The following is a 25,332-nucleotide window of genomic DNA, read 5'->3' on the forward strand; positions in this document are numbered from 1 at the left end:
AGTAGGTGGCTACCATACTAGATGTCACAAAGAATTATTTCCCTCACTGCAGAAAGTTCTGCATTGGCATGGTACAAATCATAATAAATTTAATGACCACTTCTGGTTAAGATCAATCACGATGCATTTTGGCTCCGGCTAAGGTTCAATCTGCAACTGGGATGGATCTCTGTTCTATCCAAGTAACATAGGGCACTATAAATAAGGAAGAAATAGAGGTAAAAGCAACTGTGTAGGCAACTGTCTGCCAAACTGAGATTAGCATTTAGACTTATTTATAAATTATTCCATACTAACAATGCACTTAAAAAACATCTTGGTAGAAGGCATAAGACTGGAGCATTAGAGGAGGCATTAAATCACACAATATAATTGCTAAAGTAAATACCTCCAGAGTGACTGATGGGAGGTTAAGGGGAAGAAAGGTAATGGAACAATATGCAGACCCTTTCTTTATAGCAGGCAAATCTAAAATGGCTCATTGTGTTGGAAATGTAGACACTAAATTCAGAGGTAAATAAAAGTGCATCTCGGGACCACAAAGATTATTTGAGACGAATTGAGACCACATAGTTATTTAACACCTGCTCATTATTCATGAAAAAGAAAGTAAAAAAACTACTTAAAGTTATACTACATTTAATTTATACTAAATTACAAAGTGATAAAATATATTTGTCCTAAATGAAAAAATTCTTATTTTAAAAACTGATTTGTCTAAGTAAATTCTTCATTTCTTAAAGTTCCTTCTATTAACACATAAAAAATAATAATATAGGTAATAGCTGTAAGGAAGCAATTCTAACTATTCTTTAGAATGTAAGAAAAGGTGAGAATTCTATAAATTTTTCTTCAAAAGACAGTTTAAGTTTATTTTATAAAAAATAAAAATAACGACCTCAAAGTAATTTAATTCCTTGTCTATATCTGTAAATATTATGTAATTTACAATTAAATGATTATTTTAAATGATCAGTTTCATAAGGATGAAATTTAAGTATTATAAAGGAGATGAACCTTACATTATTTACATAGGTAATATATTTAAATATGTGCTCTGAAAAGTAATTTAATGAGATATTACTAATTTGGAAGAGATATTCTAAAAGCAAGAGAAAGAAATACCCTAAAAGCAAAACTTACCAAAACACTAGAAAACAAACAACCTATCAGTATGTACAGCAAAAAACACGACCCAGATATATAAACAAAATAAAGATAATTTCCCCAGCATTTTGCCTCTTAACTAAGAATGCTATGTATTTTTAATCACAGATAAAATGGTGTTAACTAGAAACTGTTTTAAACCAATAGTCACTCTTTGAATATAATGAAAAGGTATCTCCAAATACAAGTTTAATAAATCATCATGGTTTATTTAACAAAGTTATTACTACATCAGATTGTGGTTTAAAAGCAGTTAAGTGATGTGTGATATGAAGAGAATGACAATCACAAGAGTTTTCTTAAATCGCTCTTCAGCAAACATTTCCCATTCTTGCTTAACAGTAAAAGGCATTTTTAGGTTTATGTGAACACAATCTTTACATCTGCGTCTGTAACAGAAAATTTTTCTTATATAAATAGCACTGGGCATTTAGTAAATAAGTCACAGGCCAATCAGTTCAAATGTCCAGTTCTGAAATGGAACCCGGAGGAGTTTTTAAAACTTAAGACTGGGTGATCTGCAGTGTTTCCAACATGTCTTCAACTGCCTTTAGAGAGTATTTGGTTTCCTTCTTACTTCGACCTGCAAACTAATTTTTAAAAACATTGTTAGGCTCAATTTCAGTGGCAGGTTTAAAAATCACAATCTTCCTTTCACATTCCTAATGAGACAGCATTATTTTATCACCAGCATAAAATCCCATATGTTCTTTTAAACAGCAAGAACATTTGAGTTTTAAAAGTTTTTAAACTTTAATTAAACTGTACAAATAATTCACTACATGAATGGTCAGTTAAAATATTGAAGTTCTATAATAAATAAAATAGATATGATTTTAAAATTAACCTTTTTATAAAATGAAAAGCGTATTTTATAAATACAAGTTATTCACAGTTGAGTAGGAATACAAACTATTTCTATTTGTCTAGCCTCTAAATATATATTTCTCTGATTTTAAACAAAAGTAAAAATAAATGTAAAATAGTTGTGAAATACTTTTTCTTAGATGTTTTAAAGTTGCAAATATATCTTTAAAATTAGAGGTTACAGTTTATAAAAATCCAGTTGTTAGCTGACTAGAATGTTTCTGTGGGAAAAAAATCAAGTATCTATGAAATCAGGTAAATAGATTTAAAAATATTTATTTCTAGTTTAATTAAGTTGTAATTTGCTTTCTAAAACAAAATTTCCATTAGACCTTACAAATTAGTATCTTAAATACTATCTTTGTATATTTAAAAGCAAATTCATGGCATATTAAATTTAATATAGGGCACATAATCAGTGGGGCACACTGTTGACTACCCCATGCTGATTTCAAAATGAGTTTTCTAACTAGACCAACAATTCCCACCGTTTATCAGTTTGATTTAACACTACAGATTTACTAGATAAGCTAAGTGATCCTTATGGGGGTAGGGTTAAGATTTATTTTATCCATATCATCTGTTTTCTGTCTGGTTAAAATATTGATTAATATTTGCTATCATTAGCATATCTTATTTTCAGTTCACACCTAAGCACTGAATACATTTTTCAAGTGACTGAACTTTCTTTCAAATAGCAATGTTGTCTCAAGTACTTAGTTCTTGATTTATAATGTGTTTCTTCTCTTTTGCAATTAAGTTAGCAAACTCCTGGTGACCTACTGAAAACACCAAGTGATCAAGTGCAGGTAAGACCATAGAAGCTTCAAGGTTTCAAGGTTTAGTAACCTGCCTCTGACCTCTCCGCCTACAGATGGCCCATTTCCTAAACCATTAGCTTCTGCAGTAGAATCTTGGTATGAGAGAATAAACAAAGATTTCTAGAAGAAAAATGTCAAGGAAAAAGAAAAACTTTTCCTAAGACCAAGATTGCTTTGTTTTTCATAAGACACTACCAATATGTGTAAGGTCAAAATATGGCAAAAGTCACACCACATTTAAAATTGCATTTTCCCTATTTCATTTGGAGAGTCAGGACTGTGGAGGCATGCTTATTATTTCTATTAAACAGTTGATAAATTCACTTTCACAAGAACAGAAAGCCTTTTCTTTTAGTACTGCCTACTCCAAAGTAAACAGGAATGGTCCTAATCAGATACTTTAAGGTCTAATTCTAAGAAAATGCTTTGATGCATTGGGAAGGAAGTACAAAACAGGACACCTTATATATAGTACCATTTAATCTGCTTTTATGAATGGCAACATAAAAGTAAAAAATCTTTTGTGGGAAATGAAGTCATAACATGCACTGTAAAATCCAACATTTGTCGTGCCTTAAACTGGAAAAGGAAAATGATAACAAATAATATGAAACATGATTTTTAAAAATTAGTTAAACAAACAAAATCACCTAGGATATTGAGGTATGTCAATCAACACTATAGACAGCCAGTGCAATTTAGAACAAAGCAAACTTTTCTATGTCCGAACAAATAAAAAGAATTGGAAATATAAATCTATCACTCCAGATTTTACCTGACATGCAATTATTTTGTCTATTCCAGAATTATATGGCAATTTAACTGATGAAGCCAGAATCCTATTCTTTCCCTCAAATCATGATTTAATTTTCTATTCCCAAAAGGATAGTAACAGAATCACCTCTGCAATCATAAATAACATATGGATCACTGACACAGATGAATTGAACAGTGTACCAAAGAAGCATTTATCTGGAAAATTATTGTGAGTAGGTTTCACATTCAAATTTTTTTTCATGAGCATTAATCAAACTTGCCTGCCTCTACTGAACATGCTAAACCAATTACCTAATTGAAGAGCCTACAAGTAGTAGCCATATTCTGTTTCATTATTAAGTAGAAACAAAGAAAGAAAAACAGCTCTTAAAATCTCATTTTCTCTGATTTATAAATACCTAGAAAAACATTACAATAAGGAACTCTTATTACATACTCTGTACATGTTTATATCAGAGTATACATAAGTCATGAAGTTCTCAATTAGATCCCAGAAATTTATTATTAAAATGTTAATCTCTGAAAATGATACTTTACACATTCATCACACATAAAGCACAATTTATTCCTCCAAATAATTACAATTCTGCTTAACAAAACTCTGCCAAAATCTTCATTGAAGCTTAAAGGAAACTCTTCAGACAGAACATTTAAGTAATAAAAACTCACTTATCAGATGTAAAGATCAGTAAAGTCTTCTTGATAGTCTTTTTGATAACTGAGGTAAACTGGTTTAACATTTGCCTATCCATAATTTGCAGGATATAACATGGGAAGACAAAGTTAAAGTTAACAGAAAAACTGGTTGGATGAATCTTAGAAACGTACTAAATAAAAGAAAAAGGCATGGAAGAGTACATAAGCTTTGGTCTAATTTCAATAAAGTTTCAGACTAGGCAAAGTTAATTTAAAGCACAAAAATCAAGTCAGTGCCTATTTGGAGTGTTGATAACAAAGCAGCAAGGAGACTTTCTGGGATAATGAAAATCTATAAAAACCTGGTCAAGATTGTGTCGAAACTATTGTACACGCCAAATATATGTACATTGTCATCTGCTAATTCCACCTCAATGAATCAAATAAAAATAAAAAGGAGAACATGGGGTCGGAGCGATAGCATGGAGGTAAGGCCTTTGCCTTGCATGCAGAAGGACGGTGGGTTGAATCCCAGCATCCCATATGATCCCTGGAGCCTGCCAGGAGCGATTTCTGAGCGTAAAGCCAGGAGTAACCCCTGAGCATTGCTGGGTGTGACCCGAGAACCAAAAACAAAAAAGAAAGAAAGAAAGGGAGTACAAAGTAAAAGGATGGGAGCTGCAGAATTAGGAGGAAGTTACTAAAGTGCTAAATGACCGTGTTTCTTCCCACTGATGAACAACATATCAATCCCTTAAATCTAGGTTAATCACACAATTTTTTTTTTTTTTTTTTTTTTTTTGCTCAATGGGAAATGACCAACATGTGATACAGCCAAAGACTTGAAAAGAACTGTGAGCAGTAGAATTTGCTTGTCTGCTACTCTTGGAATTCTAGAAGACCTGCATGACTAAGTCCAAGTTAGTCTGTCAAATAAGGCATGCAAGATCCAAGCAAGGCCCAGAACACACAAATGATGGCCAACAGGCAGATGGTTCAGTGAGGCAATCAGGCACCAGCACCCAGCAGACTCCACAAGAAGCTAAATTAAGAATGGTGGAATTACTCTTCTGAGTCTAAATCAAATAGCCCAAAGATATTTCACTATAAGCAAAGGTCCTTCAATCCAGTTTTCTTCAGCCATTTTCTACCTGTGGCCTGACCTGCACATAGGCTCCTAGGGGCCCCTGCATAAGGGCTCCATAACCAAGGTGTCAGAACAATGCTCTGCAGGTCCAGAGAATTTAGGCTCTAAGGGACATTCCTGCCTTCGACCTGTTCAACAGCAGCTCCTCAGCGACTTCACACTACCGTAACATCCTTGGGCCTTGGTGTATTAAGTGCCAATTAGGAACCAACCCCCCCAAGGGGGGGATAAGACAACAATAACAGTAGCAAATTGAAAAACTGTTTTTGCTTGGGGGATGATTCCTACTTGCAGAGTACTGTAATCTGCTTGACAGAATCCTGACCTGTCCAATGAGTGACAGCTAAAGCAACAGACAATGACAAAAACTGCACAATCCCTTTCTCTAGTCAAGGAAAGGCAAATCATTCTGCAACCCTAGATGTGCGAAACACTTCTATGGAGTGAGGGCAACAAAGGGGCATGCCAGAGTTGCTTTGAGAATTCACACAACAGTCTATGAAAAGAGAATGAGTCAAAAAAATGACAAGAGATAAGCTCCCTTGGGGAGAGTGGGCGGCCAAAGGGACACTCACAGCCATCTGTGCCTGCTGTGCAGGCCTGAGGGTTCAGCGTGCTTGCAGCAGCAATTCAGGCCTGCTCAGCCATGAGGTACTGGGTGTAAGCAGCCTGGTGGTGCCAGGGAGTCAAATCCGAAATTTCGGGTCTTGTGTATGCTGCCAAGCACGTGGAACCATCTCTCCTCATCCACCGTTTTGTGTTTTGTAAGAGAGAAAAAGCAGAGAAGGCAAATATTCCTTATAAAATAAGATTCAATCTAAGATTAATGGCTTAATACACTAAAGTGATGGGTTTATGAGTGGTAAGGTGCATGTAGTATAGCAAGGAAGGGAGTTGCCTGGTCTTGCAATATTACTAAACTATCATAAGAAAAGAAAAGAAAAAGACTAAAAATTAATCTGAATTCCATTTCTACTAAGTGCTTTAGGTGTGAAATGAAAAAAGAAGCTAAAGGTGGCATGTGAACTGCTTCAAGGGGAACAGAATTAAGAGAGTTGAAAACTCAGTAACAACTTCAAGTACATTTCAAGCTGACATCTTTATAAAAGACAGTATGCGGTGGTTTTTCAGAGCACCAACTCTGGAGTCACGCTTCTAGAGTTTACTTTTGTTGTTGTTGTTTTTGGACCACACTTGGCGGTGCTCAGGGGTTACACTGTGCTTAAAAATCGCTCCTGGCGGGTTGGGGGACCATATCGGATGCTGGGAATTGAACCCAGGTCCCTGGGTCAGCTGCGTGCAAGGCAAACATCCTACCACTGTGCTACCTCTCCAGTCCTGCCCCTCATTTCTAAAGTTTAAAAGCAGCTGTTACTAATCAGCTATGTTCACCTGTGAAAGATATTTTGTTTTCCCATATTTTAATTTCCTCCTTCAGGAAACAGAAAAAGTACCTGCCTACCTTATAATACATTATCTCTATCTGTTCCTTATTATAGCTTATTTTTTTAACTATTGCAATGATCATAGCAGGTATAATCAAGTGAGTTTAGCATGTTACTATGATTTGGTGAAAGTGATGTATTAACCCCTTTAATCCTCAGAAAATTTGTATTATATCCATCATGCAAATGAAAATGAGGTCCAGAGACATTATGGAATTTATCCAAGATTACACAGCTAATGCATCAAAGCCAAACTTTCAAAGCAGGCTCTAGGTCTCTAGTACTGTGATCTCTTTAATACAGCATACCATCTTCTATGAAGTGGGTCTCATGACAAAAAAAAGAAAAGAAATATTCTACATAACAACATAAAAGAAAATTGGCTCTTATTTTATAGCATACATAAAGTCAGTTCAAATGGATCATGCATTAATCTAAATGTGAAAATTGGAAAGAAAAAAATACCTAACAACACAGGAGGTTATTTTTATTACTTAAATAGCAAAAATTTATTTTCTTTTTCCTTTGTTACATTCAGCATGCTCAGGGGATACAGGATACTGGGGGTTGAACCCAGGTTGGCTGTATGCAAGGCAAGCACCCGACTTGCTGTACTATCTCTCCATCCCCAAAGTTTGAAATTCCTTACATAGACCAAACAATACAAATTAGACAGAACTAATAACTAATTTCAATTTATTTGGCTTCAGAACTTTATTCAAATAATTTGTGAGTAAAAGAAGCAAAAAATTTTGCTACATACACAACATTTAAAAAGCTCATTACTAATATTATCAGAAGCTTTAAGATGTTACAGACTATGTTTATGAAGAATCCCCTAGGCCAGTGGTCGGCAACCTGTGGCTCGTGAGCCACATGCAGCTCTTTCCACTTTGAATTTGGCTCTTCTATGTGAGAGCCGGGCAGCCACTCCAGGAGTCAGGACTTTGCTCCTAGCCTCTGTCAGTGTGCGCCCTGTGTGGCTCTCAAAACACATTTCAATCATGGTTTTGGCGAGATTTGGCTCAGTGGAAAATAAAGGTTGTCGACCACTGCCCTAGGCTTAAGTTTCAGAAAAAAAACTAAAAACGTGTGGAGAAGGTTCAGAGAACACATGTTGTATTAAAAGGAGTCTAAAAATATTGTTACATAGACAGATTATCTTACTTTTAGAGATTTTCTAACACCAGATTCATAATTCACAGCTCAAATAAATATCCAACATAATTCATAGTGCAATTGTTAATTTTCCTAGAATACAGAATTACCTTTTGTCAAATGGAAAACTACTTAGATGTTTGAAAAGGTAAGTCTGAGGGGCCGGGCGGTGGCGCTGGAGGTAAGGTGCCTGCCTTGCCTGCGCTGGCCTAGGACGGACCGCGGTTCGATCCCCCGGCATCCCATATGGTCCCCCAAGCCAGGAGCGACTTCTGAGCGCATAGCCAGGAGTAACCCCTGAGCGTCACCGGGTGTGGCCCAAAAAACCAAAAAAAAAAAAAAGGTAAGTCTGAATGTGGGACACTAATATAACAGATTCCTTTTTGATGGGGAAAAAAATGAGAAAGAGAAATTATAGAACTTCTTGTCAAAAGATTGTAAAAATCCAGTGATACAGACATCTGGATTCGCAGTTTGGAAACTAAATGACAACTGAGAAATATGTTATGGGGCCAGAGTGATGGCACAGTGGTAGGGTGTTTGCCTTGCACACAGCTGACCTAGGACAAACTGTGGTTCGATTCCCAGGCGTCCCATTTGGTCCCCCAAGCCAGGAGCCATTTCTGAGCACATAGCCAGGAGTAACCCCTGAGCATCACCGGGTCTGGCCCAAAAACAAAACAAAAAAAAAATAAATAAAAAAAAGAGAGAGAGAAATATGTTAATTGACCTGATAATAACATAAAATTATCAATACTAACCTGATAAGCTCTATTTATTTGACTAGCTGCCCAACTAGCATATTTCATGTTGTCCTTTTTCATTTTTGCACTTGCTTTTGGATTAGAAGCAATATGACTTGCAGACTAAAAAGGAAAAAGAACTGTCATAAACAAAATCCCTTTTCTCTACCCAAGACAATAAAAGACATAATGATTTTAAAATAAAAACATATAGGAAAATAAATTTTAAAGAAACAAAGAATGTTTAATATTTTAAAAGTATTTAAAAATAAGTAATTTGAAATATTAAACTTTAAACTAGAAAAGAATTTGGTTCAATCTAATTGCAATGAAAACAATATGACTAGACTAAAGCTGGTTAATGAAGACAGCAATATACTCACTTCTATTATTTTCATGAGGTATTTCTAAACTGTGTTTTATACAAGTGATTAGAGTCACTATAATTATATACATCATTTTTAGAAAAAAAGGTTTTTGAAACAAGGGATTCTTAAACTGTAATTTAAGAAATAAGTTAAAAACATAATATCGGGCCGGAGAGTTAGCATGGAGGTAAGACGTTTGCCTTGCATACAGAAGGACAGTGGTTCGAATTCTGGCATCCCATATGGTTCCCTGAGCCTGCCAGGAGTGATTTCTGAGCACAGAGCCAGGAATAAGCCCTGAGAGTGGCTGGGTGTGACGCAAAAACCAAAAACAAAAAAAAAACAAAAAAAATCATTTATTTTTAAATTGTTTATTTTTAATTCCAGAAAAGGCATGAAAACTTAATATCTTGTCCTTAGAAGATCAAGCTACAGAAAATAAAAAAAGTAAATACTTTCTTTTATACCCAATCTTAGTTAATTCCCTGTGTTGTCTCCTCTATTGATGAGCAACCTAATTGCCAAAACTGATTTTATACTTCTCTCTTTATAACATCACCTTATGGTATGTTCAAAGATTAAAAAAATAACTCTGCAGCCAACTGGCGGGAGTCCATAGATGCCTTAACAGATCTGTATCTACCCAGAGCTTATTAATTAAAACTCACAGTTTTATTGTCTACAAAACAGCAACAATAGCATTTTATCTCAAAGAGTTGATGTGAGAACGTAATGAAAAGGAGTTCAGAACAATGTCTGACATATAAAGTATTGTGCAAAAAATATTAATAACCTATTGCCATTTAAAAAATGTTTCTTCCATCCTCCACTCTGGCTCAATTCTTTTACACTAAGATCCAACACATTCTTAAGCCCAAACTCATGAAAAGACTAGGATAAATGAAAATTTGTAAAGAAATGGCCTATTAAATAAGCTAATTTTAAGCTATTTTTATTATTATAGAAGGCACTCTTTTTTTTTAAGTAAGCTCAATAAATCATCTTTTTTTATTTTGAGAGGTGATACCCAGCAATGCTCAGGGGTTACTCCTGGCGATGCTCAAAGGGATCTGGGATGCTGGGGGGCAGATTCTGGTCAGATGCATGCAAGGCAAATGCCATACCTACTGTAATATTGCTCCATTCCCTAAACAAATCTTTCTTGACCTCCTAACAAGCTCTTACTTATTTCTCTAAACTTATCACTTGGCACACACAGGCAGAGTAAATATAAAATTAATTGTTTACTGCCACTTTCTAAACTTTTTTGTTTTTTGGGCCCACACCCAGCATTGTTCAGGGGTTACTCCTGGCTCTGTACTCAGGAATTACTCCTAGAGGTGCTTGGGGGAACATAAAGGATGATGGAGAATCTCGAACCCCAAGTTGGTCCTGTGCAAGGCAAAGACCCTTCCAAAGTACTACTTTTCTGATCTTAAACATTTTTTTAAGAAATGCCTCAGGATAATGTACTGGACATTTTATTCTAATATACTTGCATTGGTATAGTTTAAAAATAGCTCATATTTATAGAAAGCCTGTCGAGAGTACAGGCAGGGGTTGGGTAGGAGGAGAGAGATTTGGGACATTGGTGATGGGAATGTTGCAGTGGTGATGGGTGGTGTTCTTTACATCACTGAAACTCAAACACAATCATGTATGTGATCAAGGTGTTTAAATAAAATATAAAAAAAATAGCTCATACAATCATATTTGGTAAAAATACCTAATGATTATAAAGTCAAAAAATTAAATACAGATCACTATTTAACATGATTGACAATTCAAATATGATACAATAAAATATTTTACAAATCTCAGTTATATATTAAAATAACATATTAAGATTTAAAATAAAAATGCCTTATAAACTATTGCTCATATTAACAAGAGGAAAATAAAAACATAAGCTTACTAATGCAATAAAAAAGAGGGAAAAAACAGGGGGCTAGTTAATTATTTTATAGACTTCATATGGTAACATTAAACACTGCACCTCAACTCACCATGTAAAGCCCAAACAAAGCTCTCATATTTCTGTTGTTCAATTTCAGTGCCTGTGCAAAATACTTCCTTGAAAATTCGAGGTTTTCAAGTCCACCTTGGGTATATTTAACCTGTTAAAAATTACACAGTGCTGAAGCATGTTTATTTTACTACTCTGAAACATAGCATATCTCATATCGTAAGCATTAGTAATTAAAACATATATTCTGTACACAAAAACAAGATGTTAAAAGAATTCATCTTTTAATTCATCTTTAAGGCTCATCTAAATATTAAAACACAACCTACTCCCCCAACTATTCAATGAATGGTATATCACTGAGCTTTAAAACCAAAATACAGCACAAAATTAGTCAGCATAATTTCTATTTCAACTGCCTTGCTAATGCTTTATAACATATTTTCAATAACACATATTAAAATAAACAAATAATTATTAATAATTATAATTACACTTAATTATAATTAAAACAGACATCTTTTCAATATACTTAACATTATAAATAATAAATTAGCATTACAGATTGAGATAATGAATTTCATTTTTTAATATCTGGACAAGCCTTAATCATGAGATCCTTCAAACTTCATAACATTCAACTGTATTGCTATTCTAAACAAGGGCAAATAAGATTTCCCAAAATATATTTACCCAAACACAAATGTGCAAGAACATCAATTTAAAATTCATGATCACTCTTAGGAGGCACTGAATAGTGCTACTTATACCATAATTATGAAATAGTATGGAAGTAAAAAAAAATTAAAAGAATTATACTGTTTAAAATCCTAAAATTTGTTTTTTTTTTTTTGCAAACACTTACTTCAGCATACTGCTGACAGTATAAGTGGTTGTGTGGATTAGTCATCATAAGCTCCTCTAAACAAAAGGCTGCTTTGGCATAGCTGGAAAATATCAAAGGAGAAAGCAATGTTAATAGTCATAAATTTTATCTTTGTTATGCTCTAACAATTTTAAACCAATTTTAGTGATGTTTGGTGCATTCCCCTCAAAATAACTGAAACGGCTTTATTAGTAAAGTATTTGCTATCTTGAATTCATAACCAAATATGAAATTATTAAAGAAAGAAATTAACAGAAGCTTAAATCCTAAAACAGCTTATTAACAATCAATAAATGTTTTAACTAGATTATTAATCTGATATCCAAACATAATTAACAACATAATTAAAATCTTGATACTATATAAAGTTCACGAATTATTTAATAAAGCATTAAAAGATGGGCCGGAGAGATGGCATGGAGGTAAGGTGTTTGCCTTTCATGCAGAAGGTCATTGGTTCAAATCCCGGCATCCCATATGGTCCCCGGGCCTGCCAGGAGAGATTTCTGAGCATGGAGCCAGGAGTAACCCCTGAGCACTGCCGGGTGTGACCCAAACAAAACACAAAACAAAACAAAACAACAACAAAAGAGCTACCATATAAAGAGGAAATATTTTAAGTTATCTCCATTCATTAAAATTCCTTTGCAGACATATATCTACTAGTAATAATCTACTACAAACACATTTTAAAAATTGTTTTACTGTCAAATACAAAATTATAATAACTAGCCCCATATAAAACAGATTAAGTTAATTTCGGCATGCCTCTATTATTAGTTAAATATATGACAAATAAAAATCTTGTTGAAAACTCAAGGCTATGTCAAACTGCTGTAAAGACCACAGGCATGAGTATGTATTTTTTAGGTCTTAAATCACGTGAATTGCCTCATTACAGGATATCCTAAAAAAAAAAAAAAAAAAAGAGCTATTCTAAGATTTAGCCCCAGTAAGGTGGTGACATTACCTTTCAGAAAAAGCCTACCTACAATTATTGTTGGTGCATGTCACCAATATACAAAGATACCTAAAATTACACTAAAATCTCTATTTTTAAAAAATAAACATAAAACTTTCACACAGGTGTACATAAGCTTTACTATGAATCATAAGAGTACTGCAAGCACTAACTCATTCAATCCTACCAGAAATCTGGGTGGTTTCTGGGTAGTAGGAAAGTGCCATGATTCTATTGTTAAAACACTAGAGCTGAGATATAAACTGAACGTCAAGCACTGTCATTCCAGAAGGGGAGTGCTCTAAATCACCTCTTACAAAAAAATGAGAAAACTGCAATGGTAACATAGAAAAAGGTAAAGCAAGGAGACCCAAAGAGCCTGAGGAACAAAAAAAAAAAGACATCCAAATGAAATTATTCCCAAATTACAGCATTAAATTTATTCAGGGAATCTGGATACTCTCGTCTGAGATCACAAATATTTAATTCTTTTCAAAATACCCAAAACTTATCTTTGATTCTTGAATTAGTGGGGCAGAAAGTACTTAAACAGTAGCTAAAGGCTGCATTAACACACTCCCTATCTCATATTTATCACTTTATAAAAGAATGAAGTAAGTCATCTCTACTTTAGATATTCAATCTCATTTAAGAAATTTCCCTTCTAAGTATGTTCCCTAACTTGGGAATACCAAAAGTTCACAATAGTGAAAGTAACTGTTTTTATAGATGTTCTTATAGATGTACAGAGCATATGGTGAATTTCACAGAGCAATAGGTAAGATAAATGGAAGCACATAGTTTCTATGGAAAGCAAATGCAAGATTATTTACATCAAATGTTACGTTATTCTCCTCAAAATTTATTTTGCATCCTCTACAAGGATATTCCCACAATTTTACCAAAAGCATAAAATCAAACCAATTTAAATCATAAAGTCAAATGTAAACAGTTGATAAAAAAACAAGATAGTTTATCTTGCTTTTTTTCAGGCAAGGTCACTATTGTCATATAGAAAGTGATTTGAGAATGTTTTCATTACTTCCCAAGGATGCTGAATAGCCAGTAGTACTCTAAGAAGTTAGTGTAAGGGAGTTTAAGATTAGAGAGACAAAAAAAATTAAAGTATATTCATAAAAAACCCATCAGAGCCAATAATTAAAGTTTTTAAACCCTATTTTCCATAGAACACATTACTATAAGATCTGCCCTGAGAAGACTGCCACATCAAACATGAATTTTTCTTACGGAATGTTGGTAATTCCATTTGTAATAGGATTTTATAGTAAGGATGATCTGCAAAAAAAGAAGTGTAACCATAATGTATAGTTATTTTTCTCTTGCTAATAAATAGTTTTAATAACAAACTCAGGGGGGAAATATCAGCCCTAATTTTAAATATATATTCATATTTTCATCATGCATACTGGTGTCATTAACAAGTTATACAATCTTTTTATATTTAGATAAAATGAAAGTTTCAATATTGTCAATTAATGTGAATTTGGAAAAAAAGAGACAAATTAGATTATAAAGCATAAACAAACTTAAAGGTAACTTGAAAACTAAGTTCATGATAGAATTCCACATTTCCTTTGTCTCCATTAAAAGAAAGTCTTACATAACAGCAATGTTTTATTTAGTAATACTGAATAAAAAATTACATCTAGTCTAGCAATGCTGCCTAAAACTGATATTTTTAAAAGTGTATAATTTTATACACAGGAAGGAATGTCAAAATGACTATCTAGTAATTCCAAAATTATTGCACTTTTCTAATAAATATTATCACTTTCACCTGATTTCTGCAAAATGGAAAAAAATCCTAAATGTTCTTTTGATTTTCATACTGATTATAAAAAATAAAGATAGTTTGAATTTGTCACACAATATAAAAGGGCTTAACTGAACACAACTATTTTCCAAAAATGAAAATGCTTTTATATACTTTTGTCTTTGAGATCATATTTTCAAATAATTTCTCCTAAGTGTATATCCAACTCTATCTCAAGAAATTCTTTAGAGACTCAAAACAATATAAACTAAATGTGACCAATAGAATATTGGTGACTAAAAGTGACCAATAGAATATTGACCAATATGAATAAAAAAATAATAGTAAGAAGTTTTAAAATAAGTTAAAAATGGAATTAATCTATCTGACTAGACTAAAATATGAAAAAGTAAAACAAAGAAAATAACATAAAATTTCCCTGCAACGGAAACATTAACCCAATAAAATTGATAAATCTAAATACTGAAAAGTACAAATATTCTGTAAATTAAACTATCAATATTAAAAAGATGTAACAAGCAAGAAGATATTTTTAATAGAGCAAAGGTTAATATTATTATTCAAAGGAGCTCGTAAATTTATTTTTTAAATGCAGATAATTTCCACTTATAAATATTTGCAATGCTAGCCTCCAATGTTACTAAGAAAAATATTCTAATAATAGCATGCATGTAAATTGGTATCACTTTTCTAGTGAACAAATAGAAACAATTTATAAAAAACATTATGTTCTTATCATTTCATCAAGTAATTCTACTTCTAAGAATTTAGCCCAAGGAAACAATTAAAATAAAGATAATCACTACAGCATTATAGTGAAAATGAAAAACCTTTATATTCCCCTAGGAAATTATTAAGATGGAGTAACATAAAGTCATTAAAATCACATTGTGGAATATTTATTGCTAAAGGAATTTTTAACAAAATACAACTAAGTGAAAGGCATAGCTAAAAAAAAGATAATTTCTCATTTAGGTTTATGTTTGTTTCAAACAATGACAAAGAACAAAAATATAAACTAAAAAACTTAGAATTATGTACATACACATGATTTCTGTCTTCATCTTTATCCTTTTTTGGGTTATCTATAGTTTCTCCACTGTGCAAAACTTTAGTTTAAAATTGTTTTCCTGGTTATTTAAACTATTTTCAAATAATTTTAATCATATCTATAAAAGGTATATTAAATGTTTAAATGGTTAACATATTTTTGAAGAGAAAATAAAACTAGAATTTATTTTATTGTATTCTGAAATTTCAATATTCAGTAATGTAGATATACTATTTAGTTTATAAATATTGACTTTAAAAATGAAAGCTAACCTTTACCCCAGGAAACTGCCAATCTGATATACATCAGAAAGTGACTATATATTCTTATACAACCATCTCTAGCTATACAGCTATTAACATGGTTTAGGAACAGGATTTAACAAAAAAACAAAGAAAACGTGAGATCTTCTAGGACATAGTAAAGAATAAAAAAATTGCCTCCAGAATACAGTACACATTCATTAAATGACAGCTATTACTTTTATTTTAGCTCCCACTTTTATTAGAATTATTCAGATAATTACCTTAATTTTCCATTTCACATAGTATATTTAGCCCTGGGCAAAGGCAAGAGAAAAGTATCTTCATTCTATTTTATTTCCTGTGACAGCTATTTGTAGTATGAGAATGAGGTTAACTATTCATGCACAGTGAGAATAGGTGCGTGAGATTCTGATTCTTTTCTTTCTCAAAACAAGGAAAGAAACAATTGATATACTTCAGATTAAGAAAAACTAGGGAAAAAGAGGGGAAAAAAGTCCTTCCTATATGTTAGCACTAATGCTGTGATATTAGAAAACTTGCACTAAGGCTGGGCTAATCCTTTCACACTGGGATTTCCTCCTGTCACTGCAGCACTAAAAACGCTAACAAAAACATTAAATATCCAATAAGCAAGTCCCTACAGCATTCAACATTCTTGATTATTCTTGGTTTTTTTACCCAGGCAACAGAATGCTTCTAAGGAAGACTTGATTCTCTGAGTACCAAGACTAATAAATGCATACAATTGACAGAATTTTTAAACAGCAGGGAGCACCATGCTCTTTGTATATAAAAATTCACAATTTCAAGTTACCAAAAATAACCTTAGCTCAGCAAATGCAAGACTTTCTAATTCCAAAGAATGATACCCATATTGAAAATTTAGCCAAAGGATCTAGTTAAATCAATTCTAGTTAAACCAACTCATTTTTGGTAAAGTTGTTTTTCTTCATGTTATTCTTTTAAAATGACACAATTTAAACTTTCTCACCAATCCTTTAGAAACCACTTTGTCTTCTGTACTTCACACAGTGATGAAAATAACTAACGAAAGTGTACGTGGGTTTAACAACTTACTCATGTTCATTGATATAAAGTTCTGCAAGTTCATGCCAGGCTTCTTGGTCTCCAACAAATCTGGGGAAGGGTAGAAAAAAGGTAAGTGTGTAGATACTCTGTAAATGAACAGCATAGAGGCAAAAAAAAAAAAAAAAAGAAAAGAAAAGAAAATCAAATGCAAATTCCATTTTAATTAAAAAAAGATTTATCAGAATAACAAAACACAATCCTCTTGTAGGACACTCACTGTTCCAGATACTCATTCAGCTCCCGAATGGCCTCCACATTTTTCCCCTGGGCTTTTCGAATGGCAATCTTACGCTTTCTTGCAGCCTATAGTTGACATTAATAAAGGATTAGGCTCTCATGATTCCCTGGGTTTTTGTAAAGAAGGTAATTTGACTGTGCAAATTATTATCTCAATGCCAGTGAAATTCAATTGTAGAACTACTGCTTAGTGGGAGTTTATAAACATAGCCTATGACATCCCACTGGGGAATTCAAACGTTCTTCTAACAATCACATATGCTTTACTTTTGGTGCCCACAATGTATGCATCATTTCATTCAGATAAATAACCATCCACATTCTGATGATTACAAGCCAGCAGGGAACCCTAATCTTTATCCAGCCTAAATTCCTTTACTCTGTCTCATTCATAAGATCTATATCTGAAGAGAGAGAGTGATAGTGGAGATTAGAAAAATAAAAAATCCCACAATGGCCACTTGAATGTCATTACACAAATATGGCTTCAAATAACTTTTCCAAACTTTTAAGAGAAAAATCTACCTATGAATTTTCCAAAGGAGTTATATAGGTCCTGGTTAAAAACATTTTAAAACAGACAAAACACTTAAAATTTACTTTTAAAGTTATTGCGATGATAATGTAACAATAATTTAATATGCAGTAGGTATGCATTGAGAATCTTAACAGATGCTAGATAATAAATAATGCTAGGTAATAAAAATATAATGATTAAAAAAAAGAATGGATGATTTCTTACAAGTGTTTATTCTCAGGGAAAAGACACATCAAATAAAAAGACAAGGATAGCGATATCTAGGGTATAGAAACATGAAGAAAAGCCTAATAGAGACTGTGGCAAAGTGGAAATGAAAGGGCAGAAAGCAAAGAGGGAACCAGATGTGATACCTCAGCAAAGACAGAAAAGACACGTAGGTATTATAAGAGAAAGCAGAAAATTGTGCAGGAGACACCACATTGCAAAGAAGCAAAGGCAGAGTGGCAACACTGAAATCAAGATCTTAAGAGTAAACAGTCAGGGACTGCAGGGCAATATCTGAATTACAAAGTTCTAGCCCCTCCAATTCTGGTGATTCAATGGACAAAGCAAGACCATAAAATTTACCATAGTCAGAATCATGGTATGTTTATTAACAATGAACATGATCACTATAGTTTTATGCAATCTACACTCTCTTAAGATACATTCTGGGTGAGAGGGTGGGTAGGGGCTGCTTTAGGCTAAGAGAGCTATCAGAATTTACTCTGAAAAGATGAGTCAAAAAATATAGAAACTCAAGAGGCTCACCAATAATTAAGACCAAGAGCAATATTTATAGCAGTATTTTAGTAATAATGGCTTAGGTTGAAATTGCATATCCCTGATGATTAAATTCATACTAACGGCCTACCAATCATAATGCCTGCTTTCTGTAGGTGCACAAAAATAAACTTTTAATGGTGCTATTGCACAAAATTATGCAAACACCATAAGATATGTTTTAAATATGGAAAAAGTTAAAGCTTGAAGAATTCAGAACAAAACAAAAACTATAAAAAAGTATCTTAATCCTAAAGCCTAGCAGAATTTAGGAAGAGAGTCAGATTTAATTTTATCTTGGTTTTAGGGATATAATTGGTTGTGCTGAAGACTTACTCCTAGCTCTGTACTCAGGGATCCCTCAGGGGGGCTTGAGAGACCATTAGGCAGTGCCTGGGATAAAATCTGGGTCAGTGGAGAGCAAGGCAAGTGCCTTAACCCCTGTACTATCACTCTGTACTAGGAAAAATATTAGACATGCTGAGAGCTGAAGCTCATCTGAAACTAGACGACTGATAAATCAACATATAAGTAAATAATTAATGCCTCTTTAAATTTTGATTACATTGTTCAGGGGATTGCCCTGCAGTGCTTGAGAGACTACATGATGCCCGGAATCAAATCTGGCCCGCCCACATGCAAAGTTCAAGCAAGACTTTAGATGCCAATTTCTTTTGATGTTCACTATGCTATTAATCCAGTGAAATTTGAAGCAAATAGGAGTTGGCATGTATTCCTTTTTCATTCCTTTACTTCTTCCATAGACATAATAAAGCAAAGTGCCCAGGTCTTAAAATAAGTAAGTAAATTCTACAGAAAATGTGTAATAATGCTTCTGATAGCAAATTGTTTTCTTAGGACAAATGCTAAGTTATCAGAATAGTTATTAGAATTTTTGTTCAAAAATTCCCAATTTTAACACTCTTCCACTAGGAAACCTAAACTATTCCAACAGGAAATGAACCAATTTTTTTTTTATAAGCAGGTGCTGAAAACAGAAACCGCGCCCTGAACGTTCTATAGAAGAGAAAGGAGATGGGAATGGGGAGGGAGGGAGAAAACAGAGAGGACAAAGAGAAGAGAGAGAGTAGGGGAAGGGAAGATGAAAACTTCCCTGGGGAAAGTAACATTCAACAGCTATTATATAAACCAGGTAAAATATATGTAAATAGAAAATCACTGTATTATATGACTTACTGTATCATATAATTATATGACCATATTAGATGACTATATTACTGTATTATATGTCTTACTGTATCAACTAACTTCAGGAAAGTTATAAAAACTGAAGACAGGTTAGTGATGTATATGATTATTAGCAAAGGATGCGCAGAGATTTTTATCTGCAGACATCAGTATTTTTAAAATTCATGATATAGTTCCATTTTAAATGGATTCAATTCATCAATACAAACTTCTGCTTTATAATCCAATCATTATTTGATTATAATGTTTTTAAAATTTGTTCTATATTATTTTACTTTTGGTATTTTTGGGTCACACATGGCACTGCTCAAAGGCTATTCCTGGTTTTGTGCTCAAAATTAGCCTGTTTGAGTGCTCAAGGGACCATGTGCACTGTAAGGGATTCAAACCAGTATGAGTGAGAGGAAAGCAATCACCTTAACCCTATATGGCTCACTGGTCCCTTAATATGTATTTTTAATAAAATACCTGCCAAATAAGAGAAAGCTGATTTGCACTATGTGTTAACATAACAACTGCTCATATTAAAAATATTCACACTGGCTTTTATTTAAAAATTCTAAAAATATTAATTTCTTAGTGCACATATATGTATGACTATAACAAAAAAAATCATTGATATGTCTAATGTTATGTCCAGTCTCTTTAACATTTTAATTAATAAAAGATGAAGTCTGAGAAAACCATTATGTAATAATACATTGTTATAATTCAAAAAATCTGGATGTTAAAATGCAATTAAAATGGTCTCAAAAATTTGACCAGTCTTCTATATTTATATTTAACATAATTACTATATACTAGAATCTTTGGAATAAGCTCTTTGCCAAAGAAACTGATATAAATATTTTTCAAGGCTAGAGAGATAGCCACACAGGTTATGCAAATGCCTGGCATGCAGAAGCCCAATAGTGCATGATCCCAAGAATCATCAGAAGTGACTGCTGAGTATTGAGCTAGGAGAAAACTCTGAACACTATTGGGTATGGCCCACAAACAAAAAGAAATATTAGGATAAAGATGTCATTTAAAATAAAATGTACCATTTACAAATATGCATATAAAACGTTATTATAACATACATATCAGCGAAATATATAATGGCTATATCTAAATTACATGTATGTATTTATAATATTGCATTTATCATTTTATATAAAGTATACACAATATGAACATTATAAAGTCTGTTGCATGCATGCTGTTATTCAAGTAGAGAAAAGGCAAACCAAACAAAATTTCACAAATTCTATTAACTACCCAAATGACAAGTTAGCATTCTATAATCTTCAAAATATTACAAAAACATTATCCTAACCCTCACTCTCCCCAAAGAAAAGTTAATGAATAAAAAATATAAAATAAAAACCACTGAGCTTAATTCAAGTATAGGAAACTATTTCTTTCCAAATCTCAACTCACTCCATTTAAATAAGAATATAGTCCAAAATTTACTACAATTTGAAATACATTAAAATAAAAAAGATGCAACGTGAGTGGTAGCACAGTGGTGGGGCATTTGCCTTGTATGTGGCTGACCCAGGACGAAGCCGGGCTTGATCCCCAGCCAGAAGCGATTTCTGAGCAGAGCCAGGAGTAACCCCTGAAGGACACTAGGTGTGACCCAAACAAACAAACAAACAAACAAAAAACAAAAACAAGAACACTAGGTGTGACCCAAACAAACAAAAAGAACAAAAACAAAAACAAGAACAAAAAAAAAAAATCCAATGTAACTCATCATAAATTGTTTTAAAAAAACCTGATTCATATATTTTTCCATTATATTGAAATTATATAATTACTTTCAGTAGAAAACTTCAGGCATTCTTTGAGATAATCAGCTAACTTACAGTATTTGTAGGATCTTCTTGTAAAATTCGGTCATACAGCTGTATAGCATCATCATATCTATTTAAAAAGAATAAGAAATGTATTTTGGCTCAACATATGACTAAGTTAAATCAGGCTGATCAATAGTTAAACTTCAATTTGGATATCAAACAGTAAGAAAATATTTATACTAGCCTGTGAAGAACCTGAACTAAGGCCAGAGAGCTAGATAGCTGGTAGGGTGGTGCCTGCCTTATATGTGGTCTACCAGGAGTTCAATCCCTGGCACAGCCTCTGGGCACCACAAGGAGTGATTCCTGACCTCAGAGCCAGAAGTGGCTCAAAACCAATAAAACACAAATGGAGAAACAGAAAATACAACCACTAAATTAAAAAACAACCTAACAAGTAATAAAACAAAGGGAAATTAATGTGACAGAGCATGGACTTTACAAGATGGAAAATATGATGATCACTTGAGAAGCACCAGATTTTGAGAAGCATCAGAAATGACAAAAGAGATGGGAAAGGGCCCGGAGAGATAGTACAGCGGCGTTTGCCTTGCAAGCAGCCGATCCAGGACCAAAGGTGGTTGGTTTGAATCCTGGTGTCCCATATGGTCCCCTGTGCCTGCCAGGAGCTATTTCTGAGCAGACAGCCAGAAGTAACCCCTGAGCACCGCCGGGTGTGGTCCAAAAACCGAAAAAAAAAAAAAAAAAAAAAAAGAGAGAGAGATGGGAAAAATTGAATTCATTAAAGTAATAAGAATTTTGATAACTTTCCCAGCTTTTAAAAAATTATATAGATTTTACATTGTTTTCATAATTATACAATAACTACATATAAGACAAACCTAATTATCTATTTAGATAGATTTTATAACATTCATTAATGTCAAAAACTCAAAAACTGAATTGAAGAGAATATACTTAAACATAAAAAAGGTTTTTTTTTAAAAAAAAAGGCTATAAGTAACAATTCAACAAGTAAAGAGTGGAGCCTATGGTGAAAAGAAAGCTTTTTCAAGACCAGAAACAATAGAATAATGCCCATTCATCCCACTTTTATTCTTCATAAAACTAAAAATCCTGGTCAAGAGAAATCTGAATTAAAAAGCAGCCAAAACAAATGTGAAGGCATAAAACTCTCTCTTTATCATATAATCAAGAGAAATTCCTAAAGACTAGAAAAATAAAGCATAATATACAAATATATGCAAGCTTATTTGTAATATAACATTGTAAATATCTATCAAAAGCTATTAGATTCAATGAAGTTACAGCATAAAGAAAAACAATGTACAAAAAATACTCATTTCTGAAGATGCAGCTCAACAGTATAACAACAGCCTTGCACATATGAAGCTCTAGATTTTGATTGGTCACTTATAAGGCAAAAGAAAAATATAAACACCGTTTCTACAGTCAAATAATCATCAGAATGAGAACTAGGAGCCGGAGAGACAGCATGGAGGTAAGTCATTTGCACTGCATGCAGAAGGAGGGTGGTTCAAATCCCGGCACCCCATATGGTCCCCTGAGCCTGTCAGAAACGATTTCTCACTATAGAGCCAGGAGAAACCCCTGAGCGCTGCTGGGTGTGAACCCCCCCCCCCAAAAAAAAAACCCAAAAAACAAAACAAAACAAGAATGAGAAATAAAGTCAACAGAAGTACTCAAACAATGGCAAAGCAACAACAACAAAACCAACTTGACTTAAAAGTGGGAAGAGAAACTAAAAGGTTTCCCCCAAAGCATATAAATTAAGCATTAGGTACATACAAAACTATTCAAAAAATTAATCATTAATAAGATACAAAGAAAAATAAAAGACAGTATCACATAACTGTAAGAAAGGCTATCATGGGGTCAGCGAGGTGGCGCTAGAGGTAAAGTGTCTGCTTTGCAAGCGCTAGCCAAGGAAGGATCGCGGTTTGATCCCCCTGGTGTCCCATGTGGTCCCCCCAAGCCAGGGGCAATTTCTGAGCATTTAGCCAGGAGTAACCCCTGAGCATCAAATGGGTGTGGCCCAAAAAACAAACAAACAAAAAAAAAAAAACACAAGAAAGGCTATCATAAAATTGGGGGGGGGGGGATAAAATAAAGAGAATGTGGTAAAGAAAAATCCCTGTGAACCACTGATGGGAATATATATTAATGCAGATAATATAGCATATAGCATGGATGTTCCTTAAAAAAAATAATAAAAAAACACCACTTCATCCAGCAATTCCACTTCTAAGGATTTATCTCAAGAAAAAAATCATCCTTTTCAGTAATCTAGATGCCTGTGTTCACTGAAATATATGTATTCATAAAATACAAGATAATGAATAATAATTATAATTTTTAACTATAATATAATAATTATAAACCCTAGTTATCCAGCAAGGGATACATGAAAACATAAAAGGTGTTGTGTATAAAATACATACATGATAGAATATTAGTCACTAAAAAAATAAAGAAAATTGCCAAGTTAAAATATGAATGTGATGAATCTTGAGGACATTTTGCTAAGTGTAGTAAATCATACAGAAAAAGATAAATATCAAATAATCCACATCCATGTGGAATCAAAACATAAAACCAACACAATTCACATGTATTGAGCATAGCAACAACTGGTAGTTGTTGGGGTTGGTGGAAATGGTTATAGGTAATTAAAAGGTACAAATTTCTACAAATAACTCCGAGGAATGTATATAGCATGATTACTAAAAAAACATGAAAGTTGATAAGAATCAAAAATTCTCATCACAAAACAAAAATTTTAAAGCTAGTAAATGTTGTTAACTAAAGTTATTATCATAATCATTTCACAGAACTTGTGCTGCTCATTAAGTTATGCTGATTATAATGTATGTCAACTATCTTTTCTAAAACTATTCTAATATTATATATAGTTTTAATGTCTATGATGGTAATCACTATACATGTATCATTACTAATTTAAAAAGAATCATAGGAAGTTATTCTTATTTATCAAAAGTAACACTCAAATAGAAAAGGTTCCAAGAATTTAAACCAAATGTCAAGTCACTGTTAACAAATCTTAGAATTTGAAGCTGGTTCTTAATTCAAAGCCAGATCACATGTCTTTAGATGAGATTTTATAAATGGATTACATTCTTATGCGAAATCCTATTTACTTGAAATTATTTACATTACAATTTATGCTGAGAAGCATACTAACACTATTATAAAACTCTGAAACAAATAACTGTACACAATTAATGACACTGCTAAGAGTGTAGGAGGGCATAAACAGAGGCCCCAGCTTTGCCATTTTTAAGTATGCCCTGCTATTTCCAAGACTATTTACCTTTCCATGGCTTCAAATCGCATGCCAGTTAATCTCTTAACTCTATGACTGCCAGGGAACTGTCTTCTCAACTCCTGAAGACAAAACTAAAAAATAGAAAAAAAGAAACTATAAAAATAGTAATCATAGGTAGATCTATAGTACAACTGGCAGGATACTGTTTGTCTAGCATGTGTCCGAACTGGGTTAGATTCTAGAACAAACACATGGTCCCTGTGACTCCTGCCAGAAGAGATCCTTGACTGCAGAGACAGGAGCAAGACCTGAGCAATGCTGGGTGTGG

General features: G+C 33.2%; 2 protein-coding genes across 3 annotated transcripts in view; both read right to left on the reverse strand.

The window, feature by feature from the left end:
* Positions 1-25,332, reverse strand: part of ENY2 (ENY2 transcription and export complex 2 subunit) — an 851,639-nt gene that overhangs the window by 820,790 nt on the left and 5,517 nt on the right. The window lies entirely within an intron of this gene.
* Positions 1,350-25,332, reverse strand: part of EMC2 (ER membrane protein complex subunit 2) — a 37,328-nt gene continuing 13,345 nt past the window's right edge. Inside the window, exons 4-11 of one of the 2 annotated variants that reach the window (XM_049773920.1) lie at positions 25,050-25,135; positions 21,746-21,803; positions 17,361-17,446; positions 17,132-17,191; positions 11,961-12,042; positions 11,136-11,246; positions 8,780-8,884; positions 1,350-1,757 (exon numbers count right to left, since the gene is read on the reverse strand). In XM_049773920.1, the coding sequence (XP_049629877.1) occupies positions 1,671-1,757; positions 8,780-8,884; positions 11,136-11,246; positions 11,961-12,042; positions 17,132-17,191; positions 17,361-17,446; positions 21,746-21,803; positions 25,050-25,135 (675 nt within the window). In that variant the 3' untranslated portion in view covers positions 1,350-1,670. The remainder of the gene's footprint in view (positions 1,758-8,779; positions 8,885-11,135; positions 11,247-11,960; positions 12,043-17,131; positions 17,192-17,360; positions 17,447-21,745; positions 21,804-25,049; positions 25,136-25,332) is intronic. The other variant, XM_049773921.1, reaches the window with a different exon arrangement.

The sequence above is a fragment of the Suncus etruscus genome, chromosome 5, assembly GCF_024139225.1.
Source record: "Suncus etruscus isolate mSunEtr1 chromosome 5, mSunEtr1.pri.cur, whole genome shotgun sequence".
In the NCBI taxonomy this organism is placed as follows: domain Eukaryota; kingdom Metazoa; phylum Chordata; class Mammalia; order Eulipotyphla; family Soricidae; genus Suncus; species Suncus etruscus.